The sequence below is a fragment of the Melitaea cinxia genome, chromosome 23 (genome assembly GCF_905220565.1).
Source record: "Melitaea cinxia chromosome 23, ilMelCinx1.1, whole genome shotgun sequence".
In the NCBI taxonomy this organism is placed as follows: Eukaryota; Metazoa; Arthropoda; class Insecta; order Lepidoptera; family Nymphalidae; genus Melitaea; species Melitaea cinxia.
In genome coordinates, this window is record NC_059416.1 from 976,363 (window position 1) to 993,465 (window position 17,103).

Genomic DNA, 17,103 nt, shown 5'->3' on the forward strand with positions numbered 1-17,103 from the left:
ATAATTTTTGCGTACGTATGTAATTTTTTTTTTTTGTTCAAAATTGATTTTGAGCGTGTTATTTATAACTAGCAATACTCGTGCGAATAATTCGCACTAAATAAGTAAAAATGCTACCGACCGTCAATCATGTTGATTTGGTTTCTAAATTAAAGTCGTCATAATTATATATAATGTTAATAATTAATTATTATACAAAAACAATAATAATTTTTTAGTTGTAGATGCCGGTAAAGCAAGCGATTATCTATAAAAAAAATATATAATTTATGTGGAGTAATTGTGAGTTTTTTTTTTTTTTTTTTTTTTTGTAAAAAGGGAGACAAACATCTTAACCTTAGCGGATTAATATATATGACAATTAATTACCTGAAATGGATTACATGTCGTAATACCGCCAATATAGTAATAGGTAGTATAAAGTATGACAACTTCTAAAAATATTTGTTTTTGTTCTAAAGCAAAGAAATAACAGTCTTCAAATGCACATTATTATGAATAGCTCAAAAACATCAGAACTTGCTCAAATTAAACAGTGGTCTCATTCGAAAAGCACCTGCTTTCGAGAAAAAATTAAAAAAAAGTGTGTGCGTACCAAGTACACACGTCAGAAGTGGAACTTCTTTGGCAAACTAATTTTTACGTCTCGTTTATATATAAAAATCTAAAGCATTAGACTTCAGTTCCAGCGCCATCGAAAACGTTGCCATTTCATCAAAACGTTGCCGTTTCATCCGTGTGAAAATCTCACCCTCATGCGCCTAAAGAATTTTCACTTCAAAAATAATCATCAAAATCGGTACACCTAGTAAGCAATTATGAGGTTAGACGCTTTTTTAAACGGTTTTATTTAGCTCACCCCGTTTGTTTTATTTTTTATTCTTGGGTCAAATTTAGTAATTCAAATTTCACCCTCTTCCTGTCAACCGATTAATCTGAAATTTTGTACACACTTTGGATTTTGGTGACAATACAATTATGTTTATTCATTACCATTATAAATTCAAGATGGCCGCCGCTACAAAATGGCGGATAATTTATATTTTATTAATCCCATCAATATGGGTATCAAATGAAAGGGCTCAACAAGCAGAATACAATATAATATAAAAAATTGAAATCCAAGATGGCGGCCGCTACAAAATGGCGGATAACGTAGGTTTTATCAATCCCATCAATATGGGTATCAAATGAAAGGGCTCAACAAGCAGAATACAATATACTATAAAAAATTAAAATACAAGATGGCGGCCGCTACAAAATGGCGGATAACGTAGGTTTTATCGATCTTATCAATATGGGTATCAAATGAAAGTGCTCAACCAGTATAATCAATGTACTATATAAAATTAAAATCCAAGATGGCGGCCTCTACAAAATGGCGGATAACTTAGGTTTTATCAATCCCATCAACATGGGTATCAAATGAAAGGTCTCAACAAGTAGAATACAATTTACTATGCAAAATTGAAATCTAAGCTGGCCGCCGCTACCAAATGTCTGATAACAATTTTTTATCAATCCCACCAATATGGGTATCAAATAAAAGGGCTTGACAAGAAGAATACAGTGCACTATACAACCTCAATATTTAAGATGGGCCTTGCAATAATGAAGCACTAAATGAATTAAACAGAATGCGAAATAAAAACTAAAAACTAGAAAATAAAAATAGGTAAAAAAACTTTTTAAGTTAAACGGTTTTATGTTAAACATACATTGCAATGTTTAAGATAAATGTACTAAAAACCAAAAAATAATAAAATAGATACAGTCGTGGGAATTATAAACATATGCATAGACTAGACTAAAATAAAACCGTGGGGCACGTCAATTGTCTACAAATTATCGACTTAATGTGCGATAGAAGAATCGTTTAATTTGTCGTTAAAATAGGCAGTTGGCCCGCAGACGGTGAGGAAATTACTTACTATTTTCTTGCTCATGGAAATTCCAATAGTTATACACTCCATGTAAATAAAAGAGATGTTTCAACTAGTTTATCGTTGGACATTCACTCTGCTGGCTGGCGAGGAATCGTTTCACTGCTCGTAGTTTGTCTTTAATCGACAAAACATATGATAAAAGTACTACTCGCTCACCACTATGAAACCCTAAAACTCGCTTATAATCGAGCTTGCTAGCTTGTTTCCACATTCTAGCCCTACTTATCACACGTCCATCGTTGTCGGTTGAACAACTGCCTAATTATAGTGTAACATTACAAAACAAACATTTTAATCAACGATTGTAGACAATTGACGTGCCCCACGGTTTTATTTTAGTCTAGTCTATGCATATGTTTATAATTCCCACGACTGTATCTATTTTATTATTTTTTGGTTTTTAGTACATTTATCTTAAACATTGCAATGTATGTTTAACATAAAACCGTTTAACTTAAAAAGTTTTTTTACCTATTTTTTTTTACATCGAAGCGAGAATTGAGTCAGAACTGCCTCCGTTTTTTGAAATCGTTTAAGCAATTGCGATTCTGAGAATTGTCGGATGTACTTTAGTTACAAAGTACATGCCTTAGAATGATCTCGAAGGTTTTCTCACGAAATTTTCCTTAAGCATCGAACATGAGACGAATGTTTAAAAATATTTAAGACTATAAAATCACTTAAATGTGCTAAGGTTGACTCGACTGAGTCGCGGTCAACAGTTTCGACCACGTGCTTGAGCCAGCGAGTCAACTCTAAATATTTTTTTTATAATGTATGCTGTATAAGTTTTTCAATTTTCACACTCACTAATACTATGTAAACAAGATATTTATCCCGATACAATAAAAAATAATCACTAAATATATCGCGCTTGCAAAACTTAAGAACGGCTGTAACCAATTTGGTATTTTTTAAAGTTAAAAAACTGGAAAAGTTTCTAACTAAATGAAAAATTAAGAAAATTTCACAGAAAATTGGAAAATTGTATAAAACGTAATGCTAGTTTTCAAAATAGGACAACGTTGCTTAGATCAACTAGTTTTTATTAAGAATACAAAACAGGTAACAATATAATAACACAATTCGTTATTAAATAATTATCGTGATTATTTTTACACACCGCTTAAATATTTTTAACATTAATAGTTTACGTGGCGAATATTTAAAATTTTGTAATTTATTTTAAGAATGTAACTTTATATAATGCGTGACTGAAATAATTATCGCTTGGCTAGTTTTGTAAACAGCACGGTAAAGACATCTGTGGCCAGAATCCGTTTGATTGACTCCCATTTTGAGTCTGGAATGTTATATTTTTTTTTTGTGTACATTTATTTAACACTAGCGGCGTCTTCGTTGCGACAAAATCAGACCTGCGGTCACCAACCCGTCTTGGTGGTGACTATGGGCAAAACACGCCATTTTCGGCCCGAACTTGTGGCGGTATATGTCCAGCAATGGACGGCGATAGGCTGAAGTGATTTATTTAATACAGCATGTTACGAGTATGTCCGCCAGCTATTATCTACTCATTACTCAGGCATTAAGTTGCTTACAAATAAACTAAAGTGTTGTTTGGAAGAGATGAAGAATGGAGAGAATTTAGCGATAAGACTGCCTATATCCGTACATTTTTTATGTAAAATATATATGTATGTATCCAATATGTGTTTATATCGTTTGCTTACCCTGTCTTCTGGAGAGTTTTAAGAACACGTCTTCTAAGGAAACACAGCTGTACATGGTGAGGAGAGCCTGAGGCGACTCCTCGGCTAGAAGGCGTCCACTGCGCATCAGACCGATCTGAAAATAATATACACATATTAAATAAAAGATAATTACGCATTCAACATAGTATTAAAATTTTGTAGTTGATCTATGGCAATCTTTGCTTTGAAGCCGGCAGAAACTTGATGTTAAATCTATACAAATAAATAAAATTGGAGTGTCTGTTTGTTATATTAAAATAACCGCTTTTTACTAAATTCATATGGATGTATACACAGTACATATACCAAAATAACCTTTTTTTTAATTTTTGTCGGTCTGTCTGTCTATCTGTCTGTTTGTTCCGGCTAATCTCTGAAATGGCTGGACCGATTTTGACGGGCCTTTTACTGGGAGATAGCTGATGTATTAAGGAGTAACTGAGGCTACTTTTATTTTAGAACTTTATTTATTTTATAACTCTACGAAGTGAAGAATAAGTTTTTATTAAATTCCACGCGGACGAAGTCGCGGGCATAGCTAGTATAATATAATTTTGAAAAATTGTGGAAATTGAACTTGTGAGTCGACGACCTTTTTCGCCAGTGTGTCACCCTAAGGACGCGTACTTTAAAACCGCCGAGTACTATATAATATATTTTATGCAGTAAGATAAATCATCATCACAGACAAATGTTTACAGAGTCAGTAAGGAGTTAAGACAGGATATTCTTTTAACGCGTAATGGAAAGTTTTACGTGGTTAAGCCTAAAAAAGAGCTATACAAGTTTTAATGTTCGAGGTCGGACATGTATACGTGTGCGTAGCTATATGTACACATATGTAGTTTAATATTTGTATATAATACAAGTATTTAGTTTTTACAAGGTTCGGCACTCGAAGTGTTACTAACTTTACGTTGCCATAGCAACTAAACTGTTTACTGCATGGCGCCCATTTTTTCACATTCCTTAGTTTATTGTATTGTTAATAAACTTACAAAAGCCTATTATTTTTCGTCGTTGTTAAAAAAAGTTTTGCAGATGGAAGTCAAACGAAACAGTGTCATTTCTTTGTATTTGGCTGGAAAATCGCAGTCAGTCATCGTTAATGAGCTAGGAGGACATTTACATTTGAACAAAATGTTTGTGTATCGGACCATCATGCGTCACAATGATACGGGTAGCATCAAAAAATGCCATGGAGGTGGACATCCAACAACAGCAACATCATCAGAAACGGTTCGAAAGGTAAAGGCTAGAATTGAACGAAATCCACGACAAAGCGCAGTTAAATTGGCGAAAAGTCTTAATGTATCTGCCCGGAGCATATGACGCATATTGAAAAATAAACTTCAACTGAAGCCCTACAAATTACAAAAAGTGCAAGACGTAACACGTGCACAAAAGGCAACTCGTCTTGAAAGAGCTAAGAACTTAAAGCACTTGCACGTTGGTGGCATGCTTGAAAATTTGGTATTTTTCGATGAAAAATTTTTTACGGTTCAGCAATATGTGAACAAACAAAATGATCGCGTATGGTTAAAGTGTAAATCAAATGACAATTTAGACCAACGAATTGCCTTGCGAAAGCAAGCACCAGCATCTGTGATGGTTTGGGCTGCGGTAACTGCCACGGGACGCTGCACGGGCTTTCATTGACCAGGGTGTAAAGATAAACCAGCAGATCTACCGTAAAAACATTTTAAACGATGCTTTGTTACCTTGGGCACGTAAACAAATTGGTAGAAATCATTGGACCTTTCAACAAGAATCGGCACCATCTCACAAAGCACGTGAAACCCAAATTTTTTTACAAGAAAATGTTCCGAGCTTCATTTCTTCGCAACAATGGCCACCATATTCCCTGGACTTAAACCCAATGGAATTTTCTATATGGTCAATTCTAGAAGCCAAAGTTTCAACAAAAAAATATGTGACGGTCGACGCCTTAAAGATTGCTCTCCGCCGAGAGTGGAACAAAATACCAGCAGACCACATTCGTGCAGCGTGTGAAGCCTTCTCGGTCAGACTCGATGCTGTTATCCGCGCTAAAGGTCATATTGAACAATAATTTCTTTTTTATTTATTTTATATGTTTTCTTTTCGATACTAAAGTTTTAAAATAAATATGCTCATAATTAAAAAAATTACAGCATTTTGTATTAGTAACACTTCGAATGCCGAACCCTGTATATGGTTGTCACCAATATAGAGTGATTTCTGAGCAAGGTTTAGGGCTTAGGGGTATAGTTTTTTAAGGTTTTGAGTAAATTTGTTTAAATACGATATGAGACTCTGATTAATCAGGGACCTAGCAATTTTCATCCAAAACAATGCCTAAACTCTTAAAAAAAAATGATGGAATAATTTTATCATAGTTATATATTATACGTTATATTTATTTTCAACAGACAACACCAATTTTTTTTTCATTCAAGGCCATTAATCCAAATGATTGAATCCCTTCTCTTTTAAAGCTGTAATGGCTGGTTTACACAGTGCGAGCTAGCGTACGAGTCAGCCTTCCGAGTAGCTGCACTGCAGCAACTCACATCGTTAATTGGACGTTTAGTGCGAGTTGGTCAGTGGCTCACATCCGAGTTACTTAAATATTTTTTGTTTTCACTCGCCTGCTCGCCCGGCAGTAACTCGTACATGACAGTGGCTCGGCCGTCGCTCGCATGGTTTGGACGCGTTCGGCAATAGCTCGCCAGTGCGAAGTGTTATCAAATTTAAAAGTCTTTTGACTTGTTCAGGTATCACTCTCATCACTGCTTTATGTTCTCGGGGGTCTTCATGGTAGAGCTCGTTGACAATCATACGTGTTGCCCCAAAATATCTTCTAGTCATCCAGTCTCTAATCCAAATCCATTTCTTTGACTCTTTTTTTTATATTGGTTATAGATATTTTCCAATTCCTGACATAATATTGTAGTCATAGAGCGTACCACCGGTTTTTTTATTAAAACAAGTTCACCAGACATCGCGACTTGACTCGGACTGGGCAGTAGCTAGGTGTCGTGTAGACAGCAAAGGCGAGCCGAGCTACTGGCGTACGAGTAGACAAACCGAGTAGCTGTCTACTGGCCAGGTAACAGCTCGCACTGAGTAAACCAGCTATAACGCATTCTATCTAGTTTTACGTAACCCTGTCAGACCTAATGGTTTAATATTAAATTCCAACCTTAGATATGATGTAGTTGTAATGTAATGCATTATCATTTATAAACTTAAAAATGTCGTTTATGTGTTATTTAGTTCATCTAAATAAAAAACTAATCCATCACAGATAAGCCTTGATTTATGCTATGGGAGACAAAAAAACATTTATCACAACTTATATATCCTTAGGAGGCCTTTGGGGAAAAAGTGAATGTAACGTAAAAATTTGATGAAGTATAGGCGTAGTAGTAATAACGACTTTTGTGTGATCAGTAACGATTTGATCAAGTTGCGAGTGTAGCGACATCTTTCTCGCGACATATAAACTAGAGAAAACTGACGTATCCTACATCGCGCTATCAAAGTTATAAAGTGATTGAGTATGTATACAAGAACCCGACAACATCCGTCGGGGGCGGTAGCCCACCAGACACAACTCCCGTCTGGTTGGAGGATCCTTCCTTTGCGATGGCGGACGAAAACTTCACAACCTATTCTTAGCAACCCCACCAACAGGCTTGTTGATCATAACAAGAGTTTTTGTAAATTTACGAAAAAAAAGTAATAAAAATCATAAATGTCGTTTAGGAAGCGGAAATAAGCACGTCACTCATAACTGTAAATGTTCTGTTACATATAGTGTGTTCCGTTTAAAATTATTTTTGTCAACAATAATGTTCGAACATTTACTTTAATTAACAACGATTATAGTTAATGGTTTTAGAAATTGTTTCGTGGTTTTAAATTGTGATGTGGTTCGCGAGGAATTTACTTTTTTTTCGGAAATAAAAAATATATTTAGATTATTTTATTATTACATTATACGACCCGTTGGCGCAACCCCTCCGCTCACTACAAACATTTGCATTGGCCATATAGATGTTTGTCGTGGTATGGGCGTTTGTGCTTGTGTATTTGCGGACCCCCGACACAGGAGAAAATCGTACCGGGGGTCGTTGAGTGTGAAGCGTTTATTTATTATTTATTTACTTACATTAAAATTCAGAATATACACTTTAGCTACAGCACATAACAGAAAAAAAAATAGTTATTAAGTTTCATTTCCAGACTACTTCGCTGTTAAGTAATAAAAAAAAAATACGATAATTTCATTAAATATAAAGTTATTACATTTTAAGAAATATTAATTCTTATAAAGGCTACCTACTAAATAATATATGAAAAATAAATATATTGCGCATCATCCCAATATAGACAAAATAGCGAGTCTTAGCTTTCTTGCCACAATAACGCTATTAATATTACGAAACCTATTAACCTTAAATTTTTCATCAGCAAAGTTCTTAACATTTTTTTAATATCATATCAAAAATCGACCGTTCCAGCGGGGATCGAACCTGCATCTCGTGGAACGATGTATCCGCTAGATCGAAATTTTTGATATGATGATTATTCGGTTTAAGGGACCGTGGCGCCGTCTATAGTGAGTTCTTTACAGAAACACGTAACTATTCAAAGTTTCATATTACAATGAAAATCTTTGACATGAGACGACACCATGCTATTTTTAATTTGTACGGTTTTATTTTTGTGTTACCCACACATTACGACATTCTAAACATTTTTTAATATCATATCAAAAATCGACCGTTCTAGCGGGGATCGAACCTGCATCTCCGACTGACCGTGTCGGTGCTCTAGCCGATTAATCTAGATGTATCCGCTAGATCGAAATTTTTGATATGATGATTTTATAATAAAATCGTACAAAGCAAAGTTCTTAATTTCCTTGATGGCGTGTTATTTTATACCCACGTCAAGTAAATACAGACAGTTCAACTACATAGTCTTTATAAGTCAGCAAATTGATACTTACACAGTGCGCCTGCCTCGCCTCTTCAATATAATGCGTGGTGATGATGACGGTCTTATCACCGGAGCTGGTGATGCGGACCAGGTGGGTCCAGATGGACTGCCGGAGGAGTGGGTCCACCCCCACAGTGGGTTCATCCAGGATTAGGAGCTCAGGATCATGCATCAGAGCCACCGCGAACGATACTCGACGTTGTTGACCTCCACTAGTAATAAATAATAATATATGTTAGCGAATAAAAATTACTACGTTTCATATATGTGTGTATAAAATTAATTGCTGTAATGTAGGCGTATAATTTCAACCGCCTGCATTTAATAAGATAAGCAAGGAAAATGTTTGTATCAATGAAAATTTAAAAAATAACGATTTTTTTATACATTTAAAAAAATGCCAAAACGAAGTACTCTGGGTAAGCCAGTATTATTTGTTTGTTTATTTTTATATAGCTAGGTCAGTAAACAAGCGTACGGCTCATCTGATGGTAAGCGATCACTATAGATTATAGACGTTTGCAACACCAGAAGCATTGCAAGCGCTTTACCAACCCTATCCCTAATTCCATATAAGAATCCATATAAATATTCCCTCCAGGAGCTCTGGTCACCTTACTCACCAACAGGAACACAACACTGCTTAAAAATCTCCCAAGGACTGCACAAACACCCAAACCACGGCAAACATCTGTATGTCCCCCGTTGTGATATACAAATGTTTGTCCCCCGCAACCGCCAGCGCAACAGCCACAAACCATTGCTATGACCGTTGCGCCAACGCATCATCAACAACACCAATCAGATCTTAAATGATAAACTTCATAAGTCATCACAGGCGCTAAGAAAATTTATCAAGCAACCGGCGAACCCATTTCACTAATAACGAGCATCAATTATTTACAATAATAGGTAAACAATGAAACCGAATGCCGTACAATTTACACAGCACTCAAACATGCTAATAGCCATCGTTATGGTAATTACACCACAATGGTGTAACGAATGTAATGTTACACCGTACGAGCTGTGACGAGCTATTATTTACTTTAAATTGAACTGAAACAGTCCAGACGTTCTGTAACAATGGCTTGTGTGACAAATGTGTAAAGGCAAATGAATGTTTTGAAAGCTAAGTGAATTATCGTGGAAAGTTGGGTCTTTAATAGGATTTGTTATGGGAACTGAATCGGGCTGAAAAATACCACTTTCAGGGTAAACGCCTTTTATAAATCATATTTGAGAATGATGTTGCATATTCTCATTTTAATTATTGATATCTCATATTTTTTTATTCAACTTCAGAAAAGGAAGAGGTTACCCGATTCGACCGTATATATTTTGTGTAATTTCGGGGATGATGGCTTTTAGATGTTAACGATAAGAACCGCGGCAAACTGCTTTGCGTGCTCTCCGAAGTATAGTATATATAGTGTAAATATTTGTAAAAATTAAATATCTACCCCAAGTGGAAATCAAACCCGAGACCGCTGTGGAACCATATCTACACGCTCCAGTATACTAACAACAAACAGAACAGACAAAATTTCATATAGGTGCTAATTAAATACGGTTATAATTGGCAGAGCTGTTAAACATTTGTCGATTGTGTGATTATTGCAAATCTTTTATTTAATCGTTACTTAGCGATAGCAACCTCTGTAAATCAGCATTCTCATGTATATTCAGTTAAAGTTATTTATTTTTGGAGCTTACTCTTAAATACTCGATTTTCATATAAGGCCCCCGGTATGAAAACAATCATCATCATCATCATCATCATCATCACAGCCTTTCGCAGCCTTTTGCAGTCGACTACTGGACATAGGCCTCCACAAGTTCACGGCTGAACAATGGCTTGAACTCATGTGTGTTGCCTATAGTCACCACGCTGGGCAGGCGGGTTGGTGACCGATGGTGGATGAAAACAATATGAGAAGTAAAATCTACTGAACGAATGATTTCGTTACTTTTCTCGTAACGCCATAGACGACGACATTTTCTAATTAAAAAACCTATTCGGTTCCGATAGGTGGCGTTATTTGATTCCTTTATTTACCATTTGATATGATATTAATCTTTTACTTAGATTAGTAAGCCTTTTTGTGCCTATTTAGACAGTCAATCTGAAGGAGTACATACACTCCAGTCATGCGTCTGAACTGACGAGCACACTTTTTTTAATCTCTACAAAGGTGTACAATATAGCATAAGATTTATTGTGAATAATTCTTAAGTTATAAAAGTCTAAGATAAATATAAGACATTATTATTATATTTATTTACTACCCGACATCCTGTCTTGCGAAGAATCAAACGGGTTAAGATTAAGGAATCGTTACAGCAGTCCTTTTGAGCAATAACGTATTCTATCTCATTCTCTCCTGTACATTTATGTGTTTCTTTCTTTATCCAAAAATGTCGCGAACTCATGTGTTTTAGCCATAATCACCACGCGGGGCAGGCGGGTTGGTGACCGCAGGACTGGCTTTGTCGCACCGAAGACGCTGCCTTTGGACTCTCCTTATAGTATAGCCCGTAGAAAATCAATTTTATTTATATCTTAAAATGCTCAAAATTTACTTATATAGAGCAATATGTACCAATTAATATTTAATTGAAGTCACAAATTAACAATTAAACAACTTAAACATGATTTTTGTTATAAATTATAATAAATTAAAACAAAATAATTTAAGTCACGTTTCATACCACGATATAGTTTAAACAATAAAAAATACCGGTTTTGGTTGTAGTTAAGAATTTATTTTATCATTGCAAGTTTTATTTAATTCTACCCACATTTTTACGTCAATGAAGTAGGAAAAAGTGTAATAATTTTATCGACTACTATTTCCGTAATTAAATCATTCTCGCTGTGACTTGTGATTTTTATGTGACTTTAAAAAAAAGTAATGAATGAAAAAGTTGTTTCATCATTATGAGAATGATCTCAATCCAACTGTATTTTCATCTGTGTTAGCTTATACCATTCTACGGACTGATCTTAATTATTCTTTTTTTTATACGCGACTGCTGATGCTTGTTATTAGTTTCATTTGAATTGGAACGAGATCTCACGAGTCGTTTTTGAGATTTTCCTTATAAATGTTTTGTCATTTATAACGACGCGTTGGCGCAACGGTCACAGCACTGGTTTGAGCCTGTGGTCTGACGGTTCCGCGTTCGATCTCCGCACATGCCAAACATTTGTATTGGCCATACAGATGTTTGCCGTTGTCTGGGTGTTTGTGCAGTCCTTGTGGGTCTCCCCAACACGCCTCGTAGAGCACGTTATGGCGTCGGTTCGATCGTTACTCATATTAGGGAATATATCCACCAATCCACATTTGAACAGCGCGGTGGATTAAACTCTGATCCTTCTCCTACATGGGGAAAGAGGCCTATGCCCAGCAGCGGGATATTACAGGCCGAAGAGATAACTGTTTGCGATTGTATGAGTTATGTTGAGAATGTGTTATAGAGACACATGCTAGGTTTTAATATAGTAACTTGATCATAAAAAAGCAGGAAAATGTTAAATGTTATTGACCGTAAAGGTAATGTTATGTGAAATTGTCGAATTAATCGAGTGTCTCTGTTCACTTCCTCAAAAGCTTTTTTTGAAGTTAAATATTGTGTAAACAAAATTATTGTAAAAATAAGTTTATTTTTTGAGGAATTAAGGAAACGACAATTTCTGAAGTAAATAATTATTTTTACATATTTGGTATCGTCAATGTAATTATTTCCAGGTAAACGTTCTTCCGCCAACCCGATTGGAGCAGCGTGATGGATTAAGCTCTAATCCTTCTCCTACACGGGGAAAGGGGCCTATTCCCAGCAGTGGGATATTACAGGCTGAAGCTTTCTTAACAAATAATAAATTTCCAGTATCAATTATTTGGTTTGTATTAAAAGTATTTGTAATATTATTAATTTAGTTCATTCCATACACTTTTGTAACATGTATTTAAAGAACAAGAAAGTTGTATATCTATACAAATAAATTAAATTGAAGTGTCTGTTTGTAATATTAAAATAAACCCTTTTACTAAATTCATATGTATGTACACTACACTATATTGGCAAAAACACACAGTCTTAAAATAAAAAATAACGTTATTCAAATAGGCATCAAAAGCACTTTCGAATCGTCATTTTACAAATTAAAATTTTAAAGTTAATATTATTTTTAAAGCTATTTGCAAGGTTACGGTGGTCCATGGACGCCTGCAACACCAAAAGCATCGCAAGAGTAGACGATCTTAAATCAATAAACAATGTAACAGCACTAACCTCAAATTCTTAACCATTCTGTTCTCGCTGGGTAAGTCCAAGAAGTCCAAAAGAAAGCGCAGTCTGTCCACGATCTCCTTGGTCTCCATACCGAAGATCCAGCCGAAATACATCATAGTTTCCTTGATGGTGAACTCGCCGTACAGGGCTATTTCCTGAGGCATGTAGCCCACACGCTTGCCTGGTACGCCAGAACCTGTTAATATTTCGTTATTTTAAAACTTTTATAAAACAAAAGCAAACGGCAACAACAACAACGACAGTCCTCCCGTGACTATGGTTCCTGTAAATTATCCGAAACGTCAGGCATGTAAAAACTTAATAAATCGCCATAAAATCCGAAAAAGTTGTTTCATTGTAAAAAGCAACAATTTTCAACCAATTTATTAGTACGTACATTATTAATATATGTTATAGTTTTTAGTTACATACGTTTAAAATATCGATTCAGCCTGTGACATCCTACTGTTGGGCATAGACCTCTTTCTCCACGAAGGAGAGGGAGTACAATAGGCATTTTAAGACATTAGGATGTTGTGTTATAAGTGAATCGCATTATATACTACAAATGACACGTATTAGAGTGAAAAACGCGCGGTGTCGTGGGACACCAGATAGGAATGAAATTCCTTATTATAAAATATTAATTTCAAGTTATATTCGAGGTATATGAAAAATAATTATTCGGGTATACAGTATACACCTTTATTTTTTAATCGACTTCAAAAAAAGGAGGAGGTTACTCAATTCGACCGTATATATATATATCTTTTTTTATGTATGTTCGAGGATAACTCCGTCGTTTATGAACCGATTTTGATAATTCTTTTTTTGTTAGAAAGAAGATATCTCTAGTTTGGTACGATTATAAGGGAACCAGGATCAGATGATGGGATCCCAGAGAAATCTAGGGAAACTCTCGAAAATCCGCATAACTTTTTACTGGGTGTATTGAAAGCCGATGTTTATCATGTGGCCACATTTAAATTTCATCGAGATCTGATTACAACTTTTGGAGTAATCTTTGACAATGCGTATTTACTTGCCTATTTTTTCGTCTACCTACGTTGTATTACTTGTCGATATAATTAAAGTCAGTTTTTCTTCGTTTGCATGCAAACACAATTATTATCTAAATCCTAAAAATATTCACGCTTTTAATATTTAAAAAATAAAGATACTATCATATTAAAATTAGTCATAACATGCATATTTTTTATTTCATATCAGTTTGATTTCTAACCGAATCCGTTTCTGTTGGTATGTGGTTTCGTGTGTGTTCAAGTGTCTTCTATATTTGTTTTAATTCCGACGTAAGTTTCATTCGCATAGGTACCGATAATTTTTCTTTCAATATATTTATAATTATCGAATGATATAATAGTAATAGCAAACTGCAATAATAATAACAGCCATCACTAGATTATACATTATACACTGTATAGCCATCATACATTACTACATATAAGAATATTTCGCTATTATTTAAAGTTACGGACGTTTTTTGCCGGCTCGGCCGTTACTCTACGCCGGCGGCTCCGCAAATCTCTATAAGGAACTTCGTTCCAAAGATTTCTTTACGCACGCTTGACTTGGAGAGTAAGCTGGTGAATGCGTGACGAGAGTTACGAAAATCAAGCGAGGCTTAAGATGGAGATATGAGTCAGTGAAGTTAGAAAGTTTCAGCCGTGTAGTCTAAAGCACAGGGCAGGGCTATACTACAATTGCTTACTTATTGCTCACTACTCTTGCATAAGCTGTAGATTGTATCGTATACAGATTGGAGGAACGTAATAAAAAAGGTAATTATAGACTGTACGCGTTCAGTTTCACATCCTTGCTCTCTGACCTTGCATAATATGAAAATACGCAACGACGAAGAAAAAGTTTTGAATAAAAAATAGTTAAATATTATGATTTTTTTTAAATATTCAACATGGTAAGTATAATTTACATTTTTTTAAATCATTCAACATCTCTCAATCGTAACCAATTCCTTATTTTATGTTTTCTAATGTTTTTAATTAAGATCCTATTACTACTTTTCATTCAAATAGCAGGAAAATTCCTGCTCAAAATATGGAGCAGCCCGACTGGGATAGTACCTCTGACCTTGTCAGTGTTGTGTTCCTATTAGTGAGTATGACCAGAGCTCCTGGTGGGAGTTTGGGAATAGAGTCGGCAACGCGTTTGCGATATTTCTGGTGTTGCAGACGTCTATAAGCAACGGTAATCGCTTACCATCAGGTGAGCCGTACGCTTGTTTACCGACCAAATCATATACAAAAAAACATATCGGAAAGAGTCAAGACGATAAAAGACGCTGATCATTATTTAAAAGGAATTTTAAAAAATCCAGTTTTAGCGGTGCATCATGCAGAATTTTCACTTTTTGCTTTTTTGCTGGTTTGGTACACAATTATTTTATATCTTTACAAGATTACATGCCAAAGTTTTTATGCGTGGATATCAGACAACTTGTTTCGTGACGAAAATCGTAATAATGTAATATTTGTTATAAGTAAATAAATATTTTTTAATAGATTTATAAAAGAACGACCTACTACCGGACGTCGAAACCTTGGAAGGATTATAACATTGCTTCTAAGAATGTAATGAATGTTGTTGAACTCAATTTGGAATAAGTAACCAGATTTAATTTATGACGGCAAAAATATTGCCTATTTAGCCTTTAGAATATTCTAATATAAAAATATTACAAAAAGTGCGTTATTAAGCAACAATGCTCTATTGTAGTGATAATTCAAGTAACATTTTTTTTAATTACAAAATGCAACGAAGTTTTTAATGCCTGTCTTAATACTTAATATAAAAATATTGAAATTTAAGTAGTTAAAATTATACTTTATTCGTCACTATTCAACAATGTACTCCTTAGCGATACTCTTTAGCGATAAGATCGCCGTTGTACATCTTGTATTGTATCTTTCTTTATGTGTCTGTATTTTGGTGTACATTAAGAACAAATAAATAAATGTATGATAATCACGTGTCATTGTTCTAACAATTTACAATTAACAACTATTCGAATGTGAATTCCGTTGAAATGAACCGACAAGAAACGAAAGAGTATCTTATTTTATATAGCACTGGGATGGTAAACAAGAGTAGGTACAATCCACCACATAGTAACGGTTTCGGTAGCCTATGGAAACTAACAGTACACTAGAAGCATCGCCAATTATCCGTATCTCACACCCTCCTCGCGTACCTTTCACACAAGAATACAACACGATTTGGGAGCAGTAATACTTGGCTGTGATTCTGTAAGGCTGACTTCCTCAGGTGGACCGTGACATAACCCATACACTATTGTGACATCCTCAAATAGACAGGTCTTACCTTTAGTCCCAGGCTTTCCTCCGAGTACCCATATCTCTCCCCGGTTGAGTTTCCGCCGCCCGACTATACAGGACAGTAAAGTTGTTTTTCCACATCCTGACGCGCCGAGAAGACCGTATCTGTAAAAGAAATGTAACTTTTTGCATTTTGAAACGGTAACTTAAAATTATATTTGACAATAATTACAGTATAATTTAATATATTTCGAAGTAAAACTTCTTTACGCACGTTGACTTGGGGAGTAAGCTGGTGAATGCGTGACGAGAGCGTTACGAAAAGTGTGATCGGGAAGGCGAATGGAAGTGGAGGGAGATATAAATTAGTGAAGATAGAAAGTCTTACTTCAGTCGTGTGATCTAAAGCACACTCGTTATTCTATATCTATCATCTCTATCGTATCTTCGCTAGCGCAAGTTTAAAAACTTCTATTAACCCTTGAAATAAAACAAAGAACAATTGTCACCAACAAATTAAGGTTTTTTTTTCCTTAACAGTTCGTTTTGCCACCAATTCGAAAACTCAATAATGGGATTTGTAAACGAAGCAAGTCTTAGTTCCAGAATTACACGTGAAGTCAATTATAATTTGTAGTGTGTAAAGTCAAAATAAATTTGAAATCATATGACCACGGTTGCTGTAAAGTATCTGAAACGTCGGGCATGTAAAAAACCTAATAAACCGCGATAAAATCCGAAAAAGTTGTTTCATTATGCTTTCAAAGGAGAATGCGACTTTTGGGCCAAAATGTAATGAGTAGAGATATTGTTTAAAAAATTGTTCATATTTTTTTTATT

At 35.0% G+C, this 17,103-nt stretch overlaps 1 protein-coding gene across 2 annotated transcripts in view; it reads right to left on the reverse strand.

Annotated features, from left to right (window-relative positions):
* LOC123665080 (ABC transporter G family member 23) overlaps positions 1-17,103 on the reverse strand; it is a 121,498-nt gene that overhangs the window by 15,213 nt on the left and 89,182 nt on the right. The window contains exons 3-7 of one of the 2 annotated variants that reach the window (XM_045599429.1): positions 16,310-16,428; positions 12,947-13,142; positions 8,658-8,859; positions 3,638-3,752; positions 557-559 (exon numbers count right to left, since the gene is read on the reverse strand). In XM_045599429.1, the coding sequence (XP_045455385.1) occupies positions 557-559; positions 3,638-3,752; positions 8,658-8,859; positions 12,947-13,142; positions 16,310-16,428 (635 nt within the window). The remainder of the gene's footprint in view (positions 1-556; positions 560-3,637; positions 3,753-8,657; positions 8,860-12,946; positions 13,143-16,309; positions 16,429-17,103) is intronic. The other variant, XM_045599428.1, reaches the window with a different exon arrangement.